General features: G+C 38.2%; 3 protein-coding genes across 53 annotated transcripts in view; 1 reads left to right on the top strand and 2 right to left on the bottom strand.

Annotated features, from left to right (window-relative positions):
• The window catches only part of tgm1l6 (transglutaminase 1-like 6), a 13,748-nt gene extending 6,832 nt beyond the window's left edge, over nucleotides 1–6,916 (top strand). For both annotated transcript variants that reach the window (XM_087307755.1, XM_087307756.1), the window contains exons 11-14: nucleotides 1,852–2,136; nucleotides 4,120–4,280; nucleotides 4,935–5,071; nucleotides 6,301–6,916. In XM_087307755.1, the coding sequence (XP_087163881.1) occupies nucleotides 1,852–2,136; nucleotides 4,120–4,280; nucleotides 4,935–5,071; nucleotides 6,301–6,445 (728 nt within the window). In that variant the 3' untranslated portion in view covers nucleotides 6,446–6,916. The remainder of the gene's footprint in view (nucleotides 1–1,851; nucleotides 2,137–4,119; nucleotides 4,281–4,934; nucleotides 5,072–6,300) is intronic.
• tgm1l2 (transglutaminase 1 like 2) overlaps nucleotides 1–7,711 on the bottom strand; it is a 40,629-nt gene extending 32,918 nt beyond the window's left edge. Inside the window, exons 1-3 of the mRNA XM_087307728.1 lie at nucleotides 7,667–7,711; nucleotides 2,094–2,130; nucleotides 1,828–2,006 (exon numbers count right to left, since the gene is read on the bottom strand). The gene's annotated coding sequence lies outside the window, so the exon portion shown is untranslated. The remainder of the gene's footprint in view (nucleotides 1–1,827; nucleotides 2,007–2,093; nucleotides 2,131–7,666) is intronic.
• Nucleotides 7,712–14,053: 6,342 nt separating this feature from the next.
• Nucleotides 14,054–15,017, bottom strand: part of tgm1l3 (transglutaminase 1 like 3) — a 183,408-nt gene continuing 182,444 nt past the window's right edge. For all 50 annotated transcript variants that reach the window (XM_087307723.1, XM_087307695.1, XM_087307697.1 and 47 more), the window contains one exon: nucleotides 14,054–14,536. In XM_087307723.1, the coding sequence (XP_087163849.1) occupies nucleotides 14,392–14,536 (145 nt within the window). In that variant the 3' untranslated portion in view covers nucleotides 14,054–14,391. The remainder of the gene's footprint in view (nucleotides 14,537–15,017) is intronic.

Consider the following 15,017-nt stretch of genomic DNA (forward strand, 5'->3'; position numbering starts at 1 on the left):
GAGCTCCCCCTGCTAAAGGGTGGAGATGGGGTGGATGGTGGGATTCTTTAAAAACAAAGATACTGGAAGTAAAACAAACTGTGATATTTATTGAGGGCCAGGATTCACCTGATTGGTTTAACAATGATTGTGATGCGGGACAAGCCACGATCAATCATAGCACGTGATCCTCTAAATTTAGTGTATGAAACTCCACCTATTAGTATTTAAAATGTGTTACAATTGGATTTTTTTAGGTTACTGAATTTTGCTAATATGTCCCTTTGAGGTACTAATATGGACCTTTTAGGTACAAGTTTGTACCATCTAAGTAGGTAGCGGCTCAGTGACAGCTCTCATACCCCAATTTCTGAGAGTCTTCAAAGACCTGAATGACTGTGATCTTTATTTGCCCATCTTGATGATAAGAAATCAGTCAGTTTTATTGGCTGAAAAGCCTAACCCTAACTCTGATTGCAACATCTCTGACCTTTCATCAAAGATCTTCCCTCCAAAGTAGAGCTTTGGTGAAACATTAGCCCCTTTCACAGTGACACCAGTAAATATCTAGAAAATTTCCGGAACGACTTTACCGGTATATTCAAAAAAGCGCTGTTCACACAGGCGAGGACGTTACGGAAATTTTCCGGAAAAGAGCATTCACACATCCATTCCAAAATACCGGTAAATTCTGACATCATTCACCACAAATGAGCTTTAAACGGCTGCGCTTGTATTTGTAAACATTTGACTAAATTACAAATTCTGTGGATGACCAATATTGTGAACAACTTTCGCAGGATCACTTTCGCATGTCGAGATGTTCATAATATGTGCGTGTGCAGGCGCTCACAGGCTGTTTCACAGGCACACGCAAAGCTTGAAGGTAAACAAACAACGGCTTATCATAAGCATCTCATCGATGATTATTTTCACAGTTGGCATTAAGAGGAACATATAAACGTGATCTGACTAACTTCTAGCAGCTAAATGTGTCTGGAAAAATATTCAAAGGCTTTTATTCTCATAAACCGCGCGGACGTAAATGCGTCTGACTGTTGTGATTGGCTAAAGCAGACGTCTTACGTCAGCACGTTCTAGACGTGCACGCGCTTATTACGGCAATCTTCCATCTGCATTCACACAGCGCAGCATTCCGGCAAATTGCCGGTAATGTTACAACTTCTCTTTCCGGGAAATAGCCAGAACGAATTTACCGGTATTTTCAAAAAGGACCTGTTCACACATACAACCTTTCCGGAAAATTGCCGGCAATTTTCCGGAAAGGTGTGTATGTGTGAAAGGGGCTATTGTATGAGAAATCGATTCTGAGATTTTCAAAACACATCGTTATTCTTCCTTGTATTAATTCTGAGCTAGGTTTTAAGCGGCAGACAGCACTGTAGGCTAGTTTTTAACCTTACACTCAAACGCTCAAAATGAGTTTGTGAGTTAAACTGATCGATCAATGCAAGTTGGTTTTTAAGTCACAAGATTTATTTCAACAGCTCATTATGAACACTTATAATTCACCTAAACATTTCCTAACAGTGTTGATGATTATTTTAGGTTCAAGTGGTATTTGTAGGGACTTGAATGCAAGCAGAGTACAGCTGTTTGTAAAGCACACAGAGCCATGTGCTGTTAAAAAACAAATACTCCAGGGAGTATACCAGGGTGTTTAAAAATCAATTTTCCTACATGATTTTTCACCACAGCTCTACTCTAAACGCCCTGCATCTCATCCATTAGAAAATAACAAGATATCCCTTACTTCATGTTGTGAGAAAAAAGGTGTGGCGTGTGAACAAGCTGACATACCTGTGACTCACTGTGAATGAGTCTCACCTTTTCCTTGTTTCCATTGATCAGGTTCTGAGGATCGGTTGACTGCTTTGGAAACTGCTCTTCGCCACGGCTGCAAGAGACTCACACACCCTCTGCCCATCCCAGAGGACGTCATCTGTGAAGTCAACCTTAAGGGTGATGGGCCATTGGTGGGAAAGGATGCCGTGCTTTCCATCAATCTAAAAAACAAATGCAACCAGCCTCGTAGCATCACCCTCTACAGCCATGCTGCAGCCATGTACTACACCGGAGTCAGGAGGACCTACCTGAAGAGAGACCAGACATCCATTGAGCTCAAGGCTTCTGAAAGTGAGAAAAAATAAATAAAGTTTGAGTTAAAATAAATGGTGCCACAGTTCAAGAGTTCACACTTAGCTGATGATTGGTAATAAGCTTGTTTGGCATGCTGTCCTGGGAAAGAGACCTTAGCTTCTAAGATCCTCGAGCCCTGGGCTTCTTCCCTTTAGCGAGGCGAGAGGGGAGTTTGAGGTCAGGTAGATCTCGATGAACTCCCCCAACTTATTTTTGACTAATGACAGATATAGGGATGCTAAGGAGAGATTTAAGGCTTGCTAAGAGCTTGACTATGATGCCAATTTGGTATGTTCAATTTACTTAGGTTGCATTTTTTTGGACTGTAGGATACTAGAGAATCCGGGGAAAACCCACACGAGCACGAGGAGAACGAGCAAACTCTGCACAGAAATGTCAACTGGTTTATTAGGGACTGACATTCTTGCTGTGAGGCTACAGTGCTAATCACTGGGCCGCCGTGCTCATCTAGAAAGGCGGGGGAGTAAGGGTGGGAGGGGGGATTCTTCGAGACGAAAATACAGAGATAAGAAATTTTGGTTATTTATAGTGAGTTAAGGCCCATGCACATGAGGCATTTTTTACTCGTGTTTTCCATCAACATTTAACGCCTGGTGACTATATAAAGGGCGCCAATGTGATCATGCACACCAACACGCAAAACAGCAGGCGCAAAAGCGTCATTTAAAAAAAAAAAACGCCTCTTGCTTATTTTTTTTATTTGACGCGCCACGTAAAACCTTCTCCGCCAATCAGGTTGGCACTTTTGTTCACGTGCACGGAGCAGCTGAAGTTACCATAAACAGCACTTGGAGGTGCTCAAGCGCAAAACTGTCTATGCGAGCGCACATTGACGAAGATGCCCAGAGGCGATATGAACATGGAGCTGCTTTTTGCTCTGTGAACAATAATCATTTCTTCATCGCTAGAGCTGCTACTTGAACCATCTATGCTTGTTCGAGTCACCAGTAACTTTAACAACAAGCATGTAAACTTCCTCTCCTCCTCTTCTTCTGTGTTACAAGCGGGTGTCGGAAGCTTAAAGTTGTGTAGCGCCATCTAACGTCAAGGAGTGATTTTGCATACTCTTCTGCTTGACACCAGTAAATATCGATTGGGTTTGAATGCGGAAAAACGTCTCATAAACCCCTGACGATAAACGCAAATGAAAAGCATCCCAGTGTATAGGAGCCTTTAGGAATCATCTAATTGGTGAATCAATCGTAGGCTAATGCGGGACCAGATGTGGACAATCATAAACACGTAATCATCTCAAAATTAGTTTATAATAAAATTCACTTAATGTAGTGCAGCTTATGAATAAAATTGTAGCCAATATCAGGGACCAATACAATAATATACAGTGAATCAATTAATTATTTTAAATGAAGACTTGTAATGAAAGCAAATATTTAATTCATATTTGCATGCTTTCAGTAACAACAAATTCAAAGACTTCCAAGAACTTTTTAAAGCACCATTAATTTTAAATCAAGCACCTTTGTAATTCATGCCTCAGCATATACAGCACCATGAGTCCTTAATGAACGCAAAATTTCACACACACTTAATATTTACATTAAAAATTTTGACCGTTTTAAAAAGTCATGTCTAAAGAACTTTAATAAAATTAGCTGAATTCACTGCTGGTGATATTAAAACACAGTTTCTGAAATATTGGTAAAATGTGCATAATTTATAAGCGTTATTGTACAAAAATTTATTTTAGGATTTTTAAGAATTTAAGAAATTTTGGATTTCTCAAGTTTTATTTATTCTTTTTGAAAATGTAGTATAATTGTTGAAAATAAAACCAAAACAATATTTTTTTTAACAGTTAAATTTAATTCAAGCACTTTTAAGGACCTGTGTTTGTTTTAAAGTACATTCCAGGCCTTGAATTCATGTCTGAAATTCAAGTATTTTCAAGCAATGTCAAGCAAGAGAACCCTAATTTGTCTCTTTTGTTCTCCACTATAGGCAAACTTCTGGAATGGACCCTGAGTTATGATGAGTATAAGGAGCACCTGGTGGATCACGCACCACTGATGCTCAACCTCTTCGGACATGTGGCTCAAACCAAGCAGATTCTGGCCACCCAGTACAACTTCAGACTGCGCACTCCTGACCTGGTTCTCGCTGTGAGTCTGAAGTTACCGTTCAACCAATTAAAATTCCATAGAAAATTTAAATGTATGTTTAGTTAGTATCAGTATGTTAGTCTAAAGCAGTGTTTCCCAACCCTGTTCCTGAAGGCACACAAACAGTACACTTTTTTAACCCCTTATTAATCAAACACGCATGAATCAACTCATCAGAAGATAAAAAGAGACTCCAAAATCTAAAATGAATGGGTCAGATAAGGGAGACATCCAAAGATGTACTGTTGGTGTGCCTCCAGGAATAGGGTTGGGAAACACTGGTCTAAATAAGATCTATAAGCAAGTGTGCTCCAAAGCAGTGACAAAATGGACATTAAGAAAGAACAAACATCCAAAGCTTGCAATTTGTCACTACATAGATCAACGCTTTTTTATGTCATACTTTAGTTTCTCATCAAATCATCTGACCAATCAAATGCTCTCTAGTAATTGACAAACAAGATGCTAATGGCTGTTTTTTTTTTTAAAGTGAATGAGCTACTATATGTCCAGGCCTCTCTTCATGTTTCAGTTGAGAAGACGTCAAACATTTAACAAAAATACACATTTTAAAGCACTTAGTGGGACCTTTAATATCCTTTCATAAGTCAAAATGTTTTAATGCTAAACTGTGACTTATTTGTGTTTTTATAGCCTGTATGTGATGCTGTTGTGGGTCAAGAAGTGGCCGTCAAAGTCACCTTCCAGAATCCATTGTCTTGCGTCCTGAAGAACAGTGTATTCCGCTTTGTGGGACTCGGACTGAAGCAAGCCAGAGTTATTAACTACGGGTAAAAATTATTTGATTAATTCCACAGTTAAATATTAACTCAAAGGCATAATTCGGTCAAAAATGGACATTTCTTCACAATTTAGTAACACTCAAGTGGTTCTAAAAAGATAGTGAAATATCAAGAGTGAAATGCTCAAAAGACTATACGAAGGCCAAATCCCAATTCTACCCCTTAGCCCTTCCTCTTACCCCTACCCCTCGTTTTGCGCATGCCCGTGAAGGGGTAGTGGTGTCCCAATTCTCTTTAGCTTGAAGGCGTAGGGCTGAGGGCAAGGGGTTTACACCCCTTCAAACGAAGATTTTTCAGGACCACACACACGAAACCAATAATTTCCCAGAAAACCCCAGCAATAGCTGCACCCAGAAGTAAGGAGATTCACCAATTAGTATTTTTTGTCATTATTACAAATTTTTACAACAAAAAACATGTTTTAATATAAAAATAATATTAAAAAAACGCTAAAATAAAAACCGCTAAATTTTGCGATCTATAATCCCTAATAATAACTCCTGTACAGCAGTCCCACAACATTCTGACACTTGATGACACTGGAATACCCTGTCAGAAAAGTCTAGTGGCTATCAATGGGCTTTTTACAGTGTCTGCTATAATAATGTTGTTTTTGATGTGTTTACATAGATGAATATGGCCACTGTGTTAAATACACAGTATTACGATCTTATTACCGCATTATCATTATGATAACATATTATATGCCTTGATTTCCTGAGGACAAAAAACAAAAAATAACAAAAAAATTAAAAAATAAATAAAATTGGGATTGAGCCTAAACCACTGTAATGATAGACTTTTGCTTTTAGGAATTTTAGAAAGACCAAAACCACAATTTAGATGTTTTATAATGTGGTCACTCCACTGGGTTTGTCTATTAATGCCATCGCATGGCATCTCATGACATTTTGATGCGCATGCTGGGATTTATTCGGTAAATGTGTTTCCATCAGTTTATGCTAATGTTTTTCTAATTTGTGTGCCTCTTTCAGTTTACATCAAGCATTTTTTTTGGCAATATACTATATATGTGCATAAAAATAGCTGGATTGAATCTGCTAGTGGTGACAGAATTTTTTGGGGGGTGAACTATCCCTTTAAAAATAACAACTTTAAAATTCAATATCTAATTATCTCAATGCTATATTCATTATGTATTACCTTACTTTTTTTTTTTTTAGATAATTTAATCTAATTCTTTTATCTTTCGTTAGTGACATTGCCGGACATGCCACCGTGTCCCTGACGGAGAAATTCATTCCCATGTGTCACGGCCCACAGAAACTGCTGGCATCGTTCGACTGTCCTCAGCTCACTCAGGTGCACGGATTCACCAACATGGTTGTCAAACAGCACTGAAAACCCCATCAAATAACAAAGAAAGAAGATGGTTTCACTGGAAAGGAAGTGCTGTGGGCTAAATGTTTCAGTAAAAATTTCCAATGCAAATATCCTATGATTGATTTGCAAACTGAATTAGCAATGCTCTCCAACTTAAAAAAAAAAAAACATAAATGCTTTTGCTCTTGGGAATTTTTCTTTCAAATATTGTGATTTAATTTCATTCAGTTGATTAATCATTTTCATTGATTTAAGCATGCATTTAAAAATTGGTGATTCACTTGAGTGCAGATTACGATCATGGATTGCTAATGAAATTACCATATAATGAGATGTGTTGAGTGATTCTTGCAACAATTGGTTTTATTACTTATAGAAATTGCAGATTTTAAATCTTAACTGTTTCTTCTGGGGTCTTTAAAACTTTATGATGTTTATTTACTCTTGTCTGTACACCTTCAGGATCAATAAAATAAAAAAAATCTATTACACTGAATCATGTCTGTTTATGATGAGAAGTTAGGATTTTATTCCAACAGGGTTTGTGCAAGTTTTATAACTTCCCAATAACTTCTAAAGATTTGAAAAACAAAATGCATTTTATATGAAAAACAAAAATAAATCTTGTATTCCCTGCTGAAAAATCCAGCTTAAACCAGCCTAGCCTGGTTGGCTGGTTTTAGCTGGTTGACCAGCCTGATTTTAGAGAGGTTTTGGCCATTTCCAGGCTGGAAAATGACCAGCTAAATCCAGCTAAAACCAGCTTGACCAGCCTGGTTTAAGCTGGACCTAGCTGGTTTTGGCTGGACTCCCAGCCAGGCAAGGCTGGTCAAGCTGGTTTTAGCTGGTCATCTCCCAGCCTGACCAGCTAAGACCAGGCTGGAAATGGCTGGAAACCAGCCTGGAAATCTAAAACCAGTCTGGTCAATCAGCTAAAACCAGCCAACCAGTCTAGGCTGGTTTAAATTAGATTTTTCAGTAGGGTTATGTAAAACGTATCTAAATAAGTGAATTCACAAATATCTATTCACAAATATCTGCCAACAATGAACTCAAAAATCAACTGATTCTAATTGAGACATAATTTTCAAACCGTACAAACTAAAAACAACAATTTCTTCACTTAAGGAAATCGAGTAAACTTATCTTCAAGGATATTAAGGAAACTTGTTTGTGTGCGGTGCATTTAAAATTTAAAGAGATTAGAGTTAGCTGAAAGAACAGAAACTCACTATTTACTCAACTTCAGGTGGTTCCAATGCTTTATGACATTTTTTCCTTCTTCTGTCGAACACAAAATAACATTTTTATTAATGTTGGAAACTTGTACACTGACATCTGCCTTTTCCGACATCTCTTCTTGGTTTATTTTACGTTACATCTTGTACTACTGAGTGCTGACTGAAAGCCTGTTAGAAGGTAAAATATATTGTAAACAAATCCATATAATTCGATATAATATGTGACAGAAAAATATAACTTTTTGTATCTACCTTTTTCAACAGATTAGGATGTAGGCTAACACTGAAATTGAAAGGGGGAGCGCAAATACGCTGCAACAAGATGAATCCCTCAAATTATTTCATGATCATGTAGGCTACTAACCTGAACAGTGGTCCAAAATGTGCCTATCATAGGCTGTTAAACAAATCATGGAAACCGCGACGTAACTTCATTCCATTGTAAATGAACTCAACGTAAATCATCCGACGACGGCCGCCATGTTGTCTACCATACTGGCGTCCATGCAAGTAAAAGGTGAGTATTTGATGCAGCGTCTCTTGCGGCATCAAGCAAAATTGAAAACAGAAATAGCGCCTTTTTAATAATGTTTTACTATTTTAGTCCTGTTTAAGGTCAGTTCACGCGATTTTTATGAGATGTAATTAGTCTAAGCAATGTTGCAAATTAATCCATGAACATAATACATACTGCAAATGTATATTAATGGCCTACCTTTCACAATTAATGCCATTTCTGTAAAATAAAGAATTATGAGAATGTGCATTGGTGCAAATGTTCTCTTTTGAATGAAGATGTCTGCATTTAATGGCCAGATTAGAAAAGAAACAAGAAAACAATGGTTCAATGTCAAAAAATATTATTTATTATTATTAATTATACATAAAGTAATTTAATAACAAATATTACATTATTAATGCTGAAAATGGATCTTGTTTTGCAGAACGCGCTGCTTTAATTCATTCATCATTCATTCATTTTCTTTTCAGCTTAGTCCCTTTATTAATCTGGGGTCGCCACAGCGGAATGAACCGCTAACTTATCCAGCATATGTTTTACGCAGCAGAAGCCCTTCCAGCTGCAACCCATCACTGGGAAGCATCCATATACACTCATTCACACACACACTCATACACTACAGCCAATTTAGCCTACCCAATACACCCACGCCACGTTTTTACACTTGTGGGGGAAACTGAAACACCAGGAGGAAAACTCGGGGACAACATGCAAACTCCACACAGAAATGCCAACTGACCAAGGCGCGGCTCGAACCAGCGACCTTCTTGCTGTGAGTCAACACTGCTAACCACTAAGCCACTGTGCCGCCCTATTATGTAATTATTATTATTTATTTTAGCTTTTGGTTTTACAGTTGGGCAGCTGCTGTATTTTTGTGTAAACTGCTGTGATATAGTATTTAGGAACTTTTCCCCCAACATTTCATGGAAGATTTTACAAGCATCCGCCAATAGTATTGTATATATAGTGTAATATATAGTATAATTTTAACTCATTCAACCTGACTATGTATAAATTGTTCAAATGACTGGTAAAAGCGAGTTTGCATTTTCTCTGTGTTCGCATGGGTTTCCTCTGGGTGCTCCGGTTTCCCCCACAGTCCAAATTCATGCGCTATAGATGAATTGAATGAGCTAAATTGGCCGTAGTGTATGAGTATGAATGAGAGCGTATGGGTGTTCCCCAGTTATAGGGTTGCAGCTGGAAGCGCATCCGCTGCGTAAAACATATGCTGGTTAAGTTAAGTTCTTTCCGCTGTGGCGACCTTTGATTAATAAAGGCACCGAAAAGAAAATGAATGAATGACTTGTAAAAGCAACCAAATTTGTGTTTTGACTATACATGCCATTAGTTGTCAAAGAGAAATGCATCACAATAATAATTTACAATTGGCAAAAACAAACAAATACCACAACATTGCAGGAGATGCTTATAGATTTTGTAAACAATGGAAAAATCTGCTATGGTGAACTATATAGGGCCCTATCATGCACCCGGCGCAATAAGGCGCAAGTCGTGTTTTGTTGCTATTTTTAGACCAGCGCAACCCTTATTTTCACATTTTGCACCACGTTGTTTAATTAGTAAATCCATTTGCGCCACTTTGTGGATTCATGGGTATTCCGGTCTATAAAGGTGTAGGGCGCATTGTTGGTGCAATGCTATTTTAAGAGTAGACCAAGCCATTGACCTAGTAAAAGCAGGTCTAAAATTCAGCTCAGAGCACGTTAGATTTGCACCTATATACAGCAATGCACAAATATGTTTACATAGGAAAAAAATAAAGCATTAAAATGTTACAAAAATTATTATTCTCTACATAAATATAAAAACCACTGCCTCCATGCCACATCTCAGGGGGCTTTTTCAGTTTATTCATGACAATTTGCATTTGTATAATGTTATTATTCATTCATTCATTTTCTTGTCGGCTTAGTCCCTTTATTAATTCGGGGTTGCCACAGCGGAAAGAACCGCCAACTTATCCAGTTGTTATTATCAGTATTATTTATTGCATGCATATTTATATTTAAATAAAAACTAGCTTAGATTTGTCCACCTGTCAGGTTTTGGAGACGTTTACATCATCATATGGGACATAAGAATAGGATATGTGTTAGGATATAACTCAGTATTTTGACCACACTTTGTTATTATTGTTCATTTATTCATTTGCTGGAAATTAGAACTGAATTTAGAAATAGTTTTAAAATGAATCTTTGCGCTTAACAGACGAAATTAAATATGTAGACTAATGGATGTTCTCAGTGGAGTGCGTACAACACTTTCCTTATCCATGAAAGTGTGGCTGGAAGAGCATCCTCTGCATCAAACATATGCCGGAATAGTATGAGGTTTATTCCTCTGTGGCGACCCCTGATGATTAAGGGACTAAGCCAGAGGTGGACTGGGACAAAAAAATCGGCCCTGGCATTTTGGGCCAGAGCAGCCCACTACTCAATCAAAATGCTACCTATCTGTGCACGCCCTTGAGTTTACCAACTCCTATTCTATTCTAAAAAATGAACATAAAGTGATGATAATAATGAACAAAATAAAGTTAAATAATAAAAGCAATGTGTCAGAGACCCTTTAAAATGTTTAACTCTACAATGAAACATCAATAAAGCTTAAAGGGCACATAGTTTACCCCTTTTTATGATTTAATATTAGTATTATGGTTGATTAGGGGGCCCCGCGTCGTCGCGATTTTTAATAATTGAAAATCCGGCAACCGCAATAATCAAATCCCTGGAAACAACTGTGGTCGGAACCAAAGTTCCCAGGTCTGTGTTCTCTGAAGTCCTCTCAAACGTTGGACTACTTCATTCTGATTGCTAGCCGCCGAACCGCATCATAGCTCATACCATAAAGTTGACTTGATTTCAAGTCCTCCTCGATGCCCACACCGGAGAAGATGTGCCGTGCTGCTCTTCGCCACCGGTTCTCATTGAAATTGAATTACTTCCGGCTACTTTGGCGCTCTCGCCGCTTGTTTGTGAACGCTACCCCGCGTCGTCGCTCCACCCCGCCTCCCTTTCCCTCTCCTTAGTTTGTGATTGCTCCTCAGTTTGTGAAGGCTTCCCCGCGTTGTCACTCCACCCCGCCCCCCTTTCCCGCTCCTCAATTTATAATCGCTTCCTCACGTTGTCGTTCCACCGACTCTCCCTGTCCCCTCAGTTTGTGATTCCCCCCCCATCAGCATTTTGCGCTACGCCACTGCAGCTTGCTGTTTTAAGGGTGTGTTGCTTCACATGAAAATTAGTTTCAGCTTCCCGCCAAATGTAACAAGGGGGTGAAGCCAAGAGCTCACCCGCTCTGTGTTTGCAACAGACAGGCAGACTGAGAAGTAGCAGGAGTGAGAGGATCAGCATTTAGCCGTACATCTACGACTCGGACACAGACCAAGCAGACAGTACACAATCATTTGTGTCTTTTTATAGTTTTACAGCAAACTGTGTGCTAGTTCCAAGTGTCAAGCTTGTACACCGATACTAATAACCACGGACACTGAACTAACTTTGACTGAGGCATCGGATGCGCCGTTCAAAACCGTGACACGGCACACTAAACACTCTCTGTGGCGCGGCAGAAACCTCAAGTGTCCCGAATCGTTGCGCCATGCATTTTAGAACTTTAAACACAGGTTTCTTTCTGGGCACACACAACGGCGCCCTGAGCTTCTGAGCTGAGCTTCTTGTGTGCGACCTGCAGGCAAGTTTGTTATTTCATGTTTATTATGTTTATTTTTTGTTTGTTTGTTTTTATGGAGAGACGTGCACATGAGGCAACATGCTTGCACTTTTCCAGCTGCACCTAGTTGAGAACACAGGGAGCTTCTTTGAACATGAGATATGCAAACGGCTGAAGTTTAAGGTAGACGCAATGAAAAGTAGGTTTGCAAACCTACCTAAAGTTACAAACAATAATTGAGATTAGAGCGATAATGTGGAGAATATTGATCTTGTGTTGGAACTAATGAGCCTTACATCTAAAAATAGAGCAAGGGTGTTCCTTTAATGAGATGGCTTTGACTCGGGCTGAAAATGGCGGACGTGAAACAACAAACTGAGGATATGGTGATGCGCCTGTCAATCAATATTGGTGGGCTGGGGAACTGCACTGCTATGTCAAGTTGCGGTCACTCTGAAAACCGATCCAGTTAGTCCACCGTTTTTAAATTGTTAAATTGAAAAAAAAAAAAAAAAGCACTGGGTGTGTTTATATCACCTCAATATGACGGAGGTCATACACTATACCTACACACATGACTGTCCAAACAGCTTGAAAAGTAGATTTTTTACCAGAGGTGCCCTTTAAAGATTGTATGTAGTCAATCAAATTAAGATAATCGAATAAAAATGCAACAAATATTTGTTTGGGCCCGAACAACTATATAGGGCTAAAAGATTAGGGCATGATTAGGGCTAAATCATGCTGACGATCAAAAACAAAATGTCATGATTTCACAGGCGATTGTTTTCTGATTGAGTGCACTGTAAAATATATGAATGACACTCATAGAGCTTGATCTAATGATCTGATGATCTGTGATCTGTGACGCTCTGAGATGTTTCTTTTCCAGACAGACCAGCCCATGTAACATAATCTGCAGCCCATTGGTTCTTTTCTTTACTGACATTGGGCTGACCCAAACAAACTTCCATTTTGGGCTCTGTGTAAGCGCGCAACGTGTGTATTTGTCAAAATAGTCGAGAGTCACGCTTGTTTCTCACCCCACGCGTGGGAGATCAGAAGCAGTGAGTAGGCGTTTGCCTTTTGTGTCTGCAGCGCGCATATCAATAAATTCCTGTCTATTCCACCTAGTTACCTATCTGTCTATATACATATACTTTTTTAATAAACTTTTCATGCACCAAGGCCTGCAGCAACTTCCTCCTATGCTGTTTCCCTAACCTGCAAGTCTTTATTTTACAAATTGTAAAGAATGTCTGCTTCTCAAGCTCTATGAGGAGTGTCATTCATGCATTTTAAGATGCACTCGGTCAGAAGACAATCGCATGAGATATCATGGCGCTTTGTTTTTGATCATCAACATGATGTAGGCTTATGGTACAATAATATTTATACAATAGGATATTTATACATGACCAAACTAGTGTGCAACTTCAGCAAAACTATTTTTTTACATTTAGTTTTGTAGTTCTGCCCAAACAAATATTTGTTGCAATTTTTAATTGCTTATGTTCATTTGATTGACTATGTCTATGTTTGATGTTTTATTGTTGAGTTAAACATTTGTTAAGACTCTCTGATACATTGCTTTTATTATTTATCTTTGTTTTATTAATCAACATTAACTGTGTGCATCATCAGGCAGATTTTGTTAAGTTTATCAATTAATAGGTTTCCTCAAAACACACCGGCACACACAAGATGGACTTCCAGTGTGGATTATAATTTTATTTTAATCATAAATTACATTTTTTAAGTTTTTAATTTGTCAACTCTCGTTATTTCCTATATATGGCTTTTTTGCTTTTATAGAATGGGAGTTGGTACACATATTCAAGGGTGTGCACAAATGGGGAGGATTTTGATTGATGTAGTGGACCGCTCTCTCAAAATCCCAGGGCAGATTTTTTTGTCCCAGTCCAGCCCTGATGGCCAGTCCGCCCCTGGACTAAGGAAAATTCAATAGTTGGTTTTGTGTTTAAAGTATTTACTGTAGACAGTGAAGTTTATAAATTGTTAAAAATAATAACTCAGTATCACCTAAAAAACATAAATAAAACAGTGCTGCTTGTATGAATAACCCATGAATTTGGTTATTCTGCTTGGTGTTGTGTGTTAAGATCATTTCATCAACAAACTCAAAAAGACACATTACAAATGCACAAGTATTGCAAGCGAATGTCGTTTATTGAGGCAATTTGGTGGACAGATAATTCATGCAACTAAAATGAATGAAATTTGGTTAGGTTGACTGCATGAAAGGAAGTAGTTGATGTGGTTAATAGTTTTATATATGTCAGATCTTTTTAAAAATATGTGAAACTACAAATATCACATATTCTACAACAATACTTCCACAAACAGCAACATCTAAAAGCAAGCTCCCTAATGAAAATGCACCCTTTGCTTCAGCGTTTGCTATTGATTACATTTAACTAAAAGCTTTTAACTCTGCCAGTCGATCAGCATGAAAAGCTTGCTGAATTATCAATTCAGCCGCTTGTTCACTTTTCTTTGACAACGACGTCGGTGAATCCATGCACCTGAGTGAGCTGAGGACAATCCAGAGATGCCAGAAGCTTGTGAGGGCCGTGACATTTGGGAATGAACTTCTCGGTCAGGTTCACAGTGGCCAGGCCTGCAATATCACTGAGAAACACATAGAAAGGAACATGTTTAATTGCTGTATACACTATTAGACTTTGCTGTAGTTTTACAGTTGTTTACTGGAAAGAAAACAGCTAGTAAAATAATACACACATTCTCTACAGTTCCCTACTGTAATATGCACTGCATTGTGGGTCATTTGAAAACTTTTACAGTAACTTACTGCATATTATGATATTGCGGTATACTACTGTAATCAGGGTAATCAAGTACTGGTACTGTAGTTGAAGACAAAAACGAGACAAATGAGTCGCTTGTTTGGAATTTATTAAATTCAACAGTAAATACTAACAATAAAGGTTTACTGTTGGTGTAAAATGAAAATCAATGACAGTAAAAGTACTGTAAAAATGGTCATACTGTATAATTAAAACATAGTAAAGGGTAATTTACCATAAAAAGAAGTTGTGGTAAAACTATTTTACTGTAAAATGAAATTGTGGTACGGCCCTGCTACTGTAAA

This window comes from Danio rerio, chromosome 23 (assembly GCF_052040795.2).
Source record: "Danio rerio strain M-AB ecotype USA chromosome 23, GRCz13ab, whole genome shotgun sequence".
In the NCBI taxonomy this organism is placed as follows: domain Eukaryota; kingdom Metazoa; phylum Chordata; class Actinopteri; order Cypriniformes; family Danionidae; genus Danio; species Danio rerio.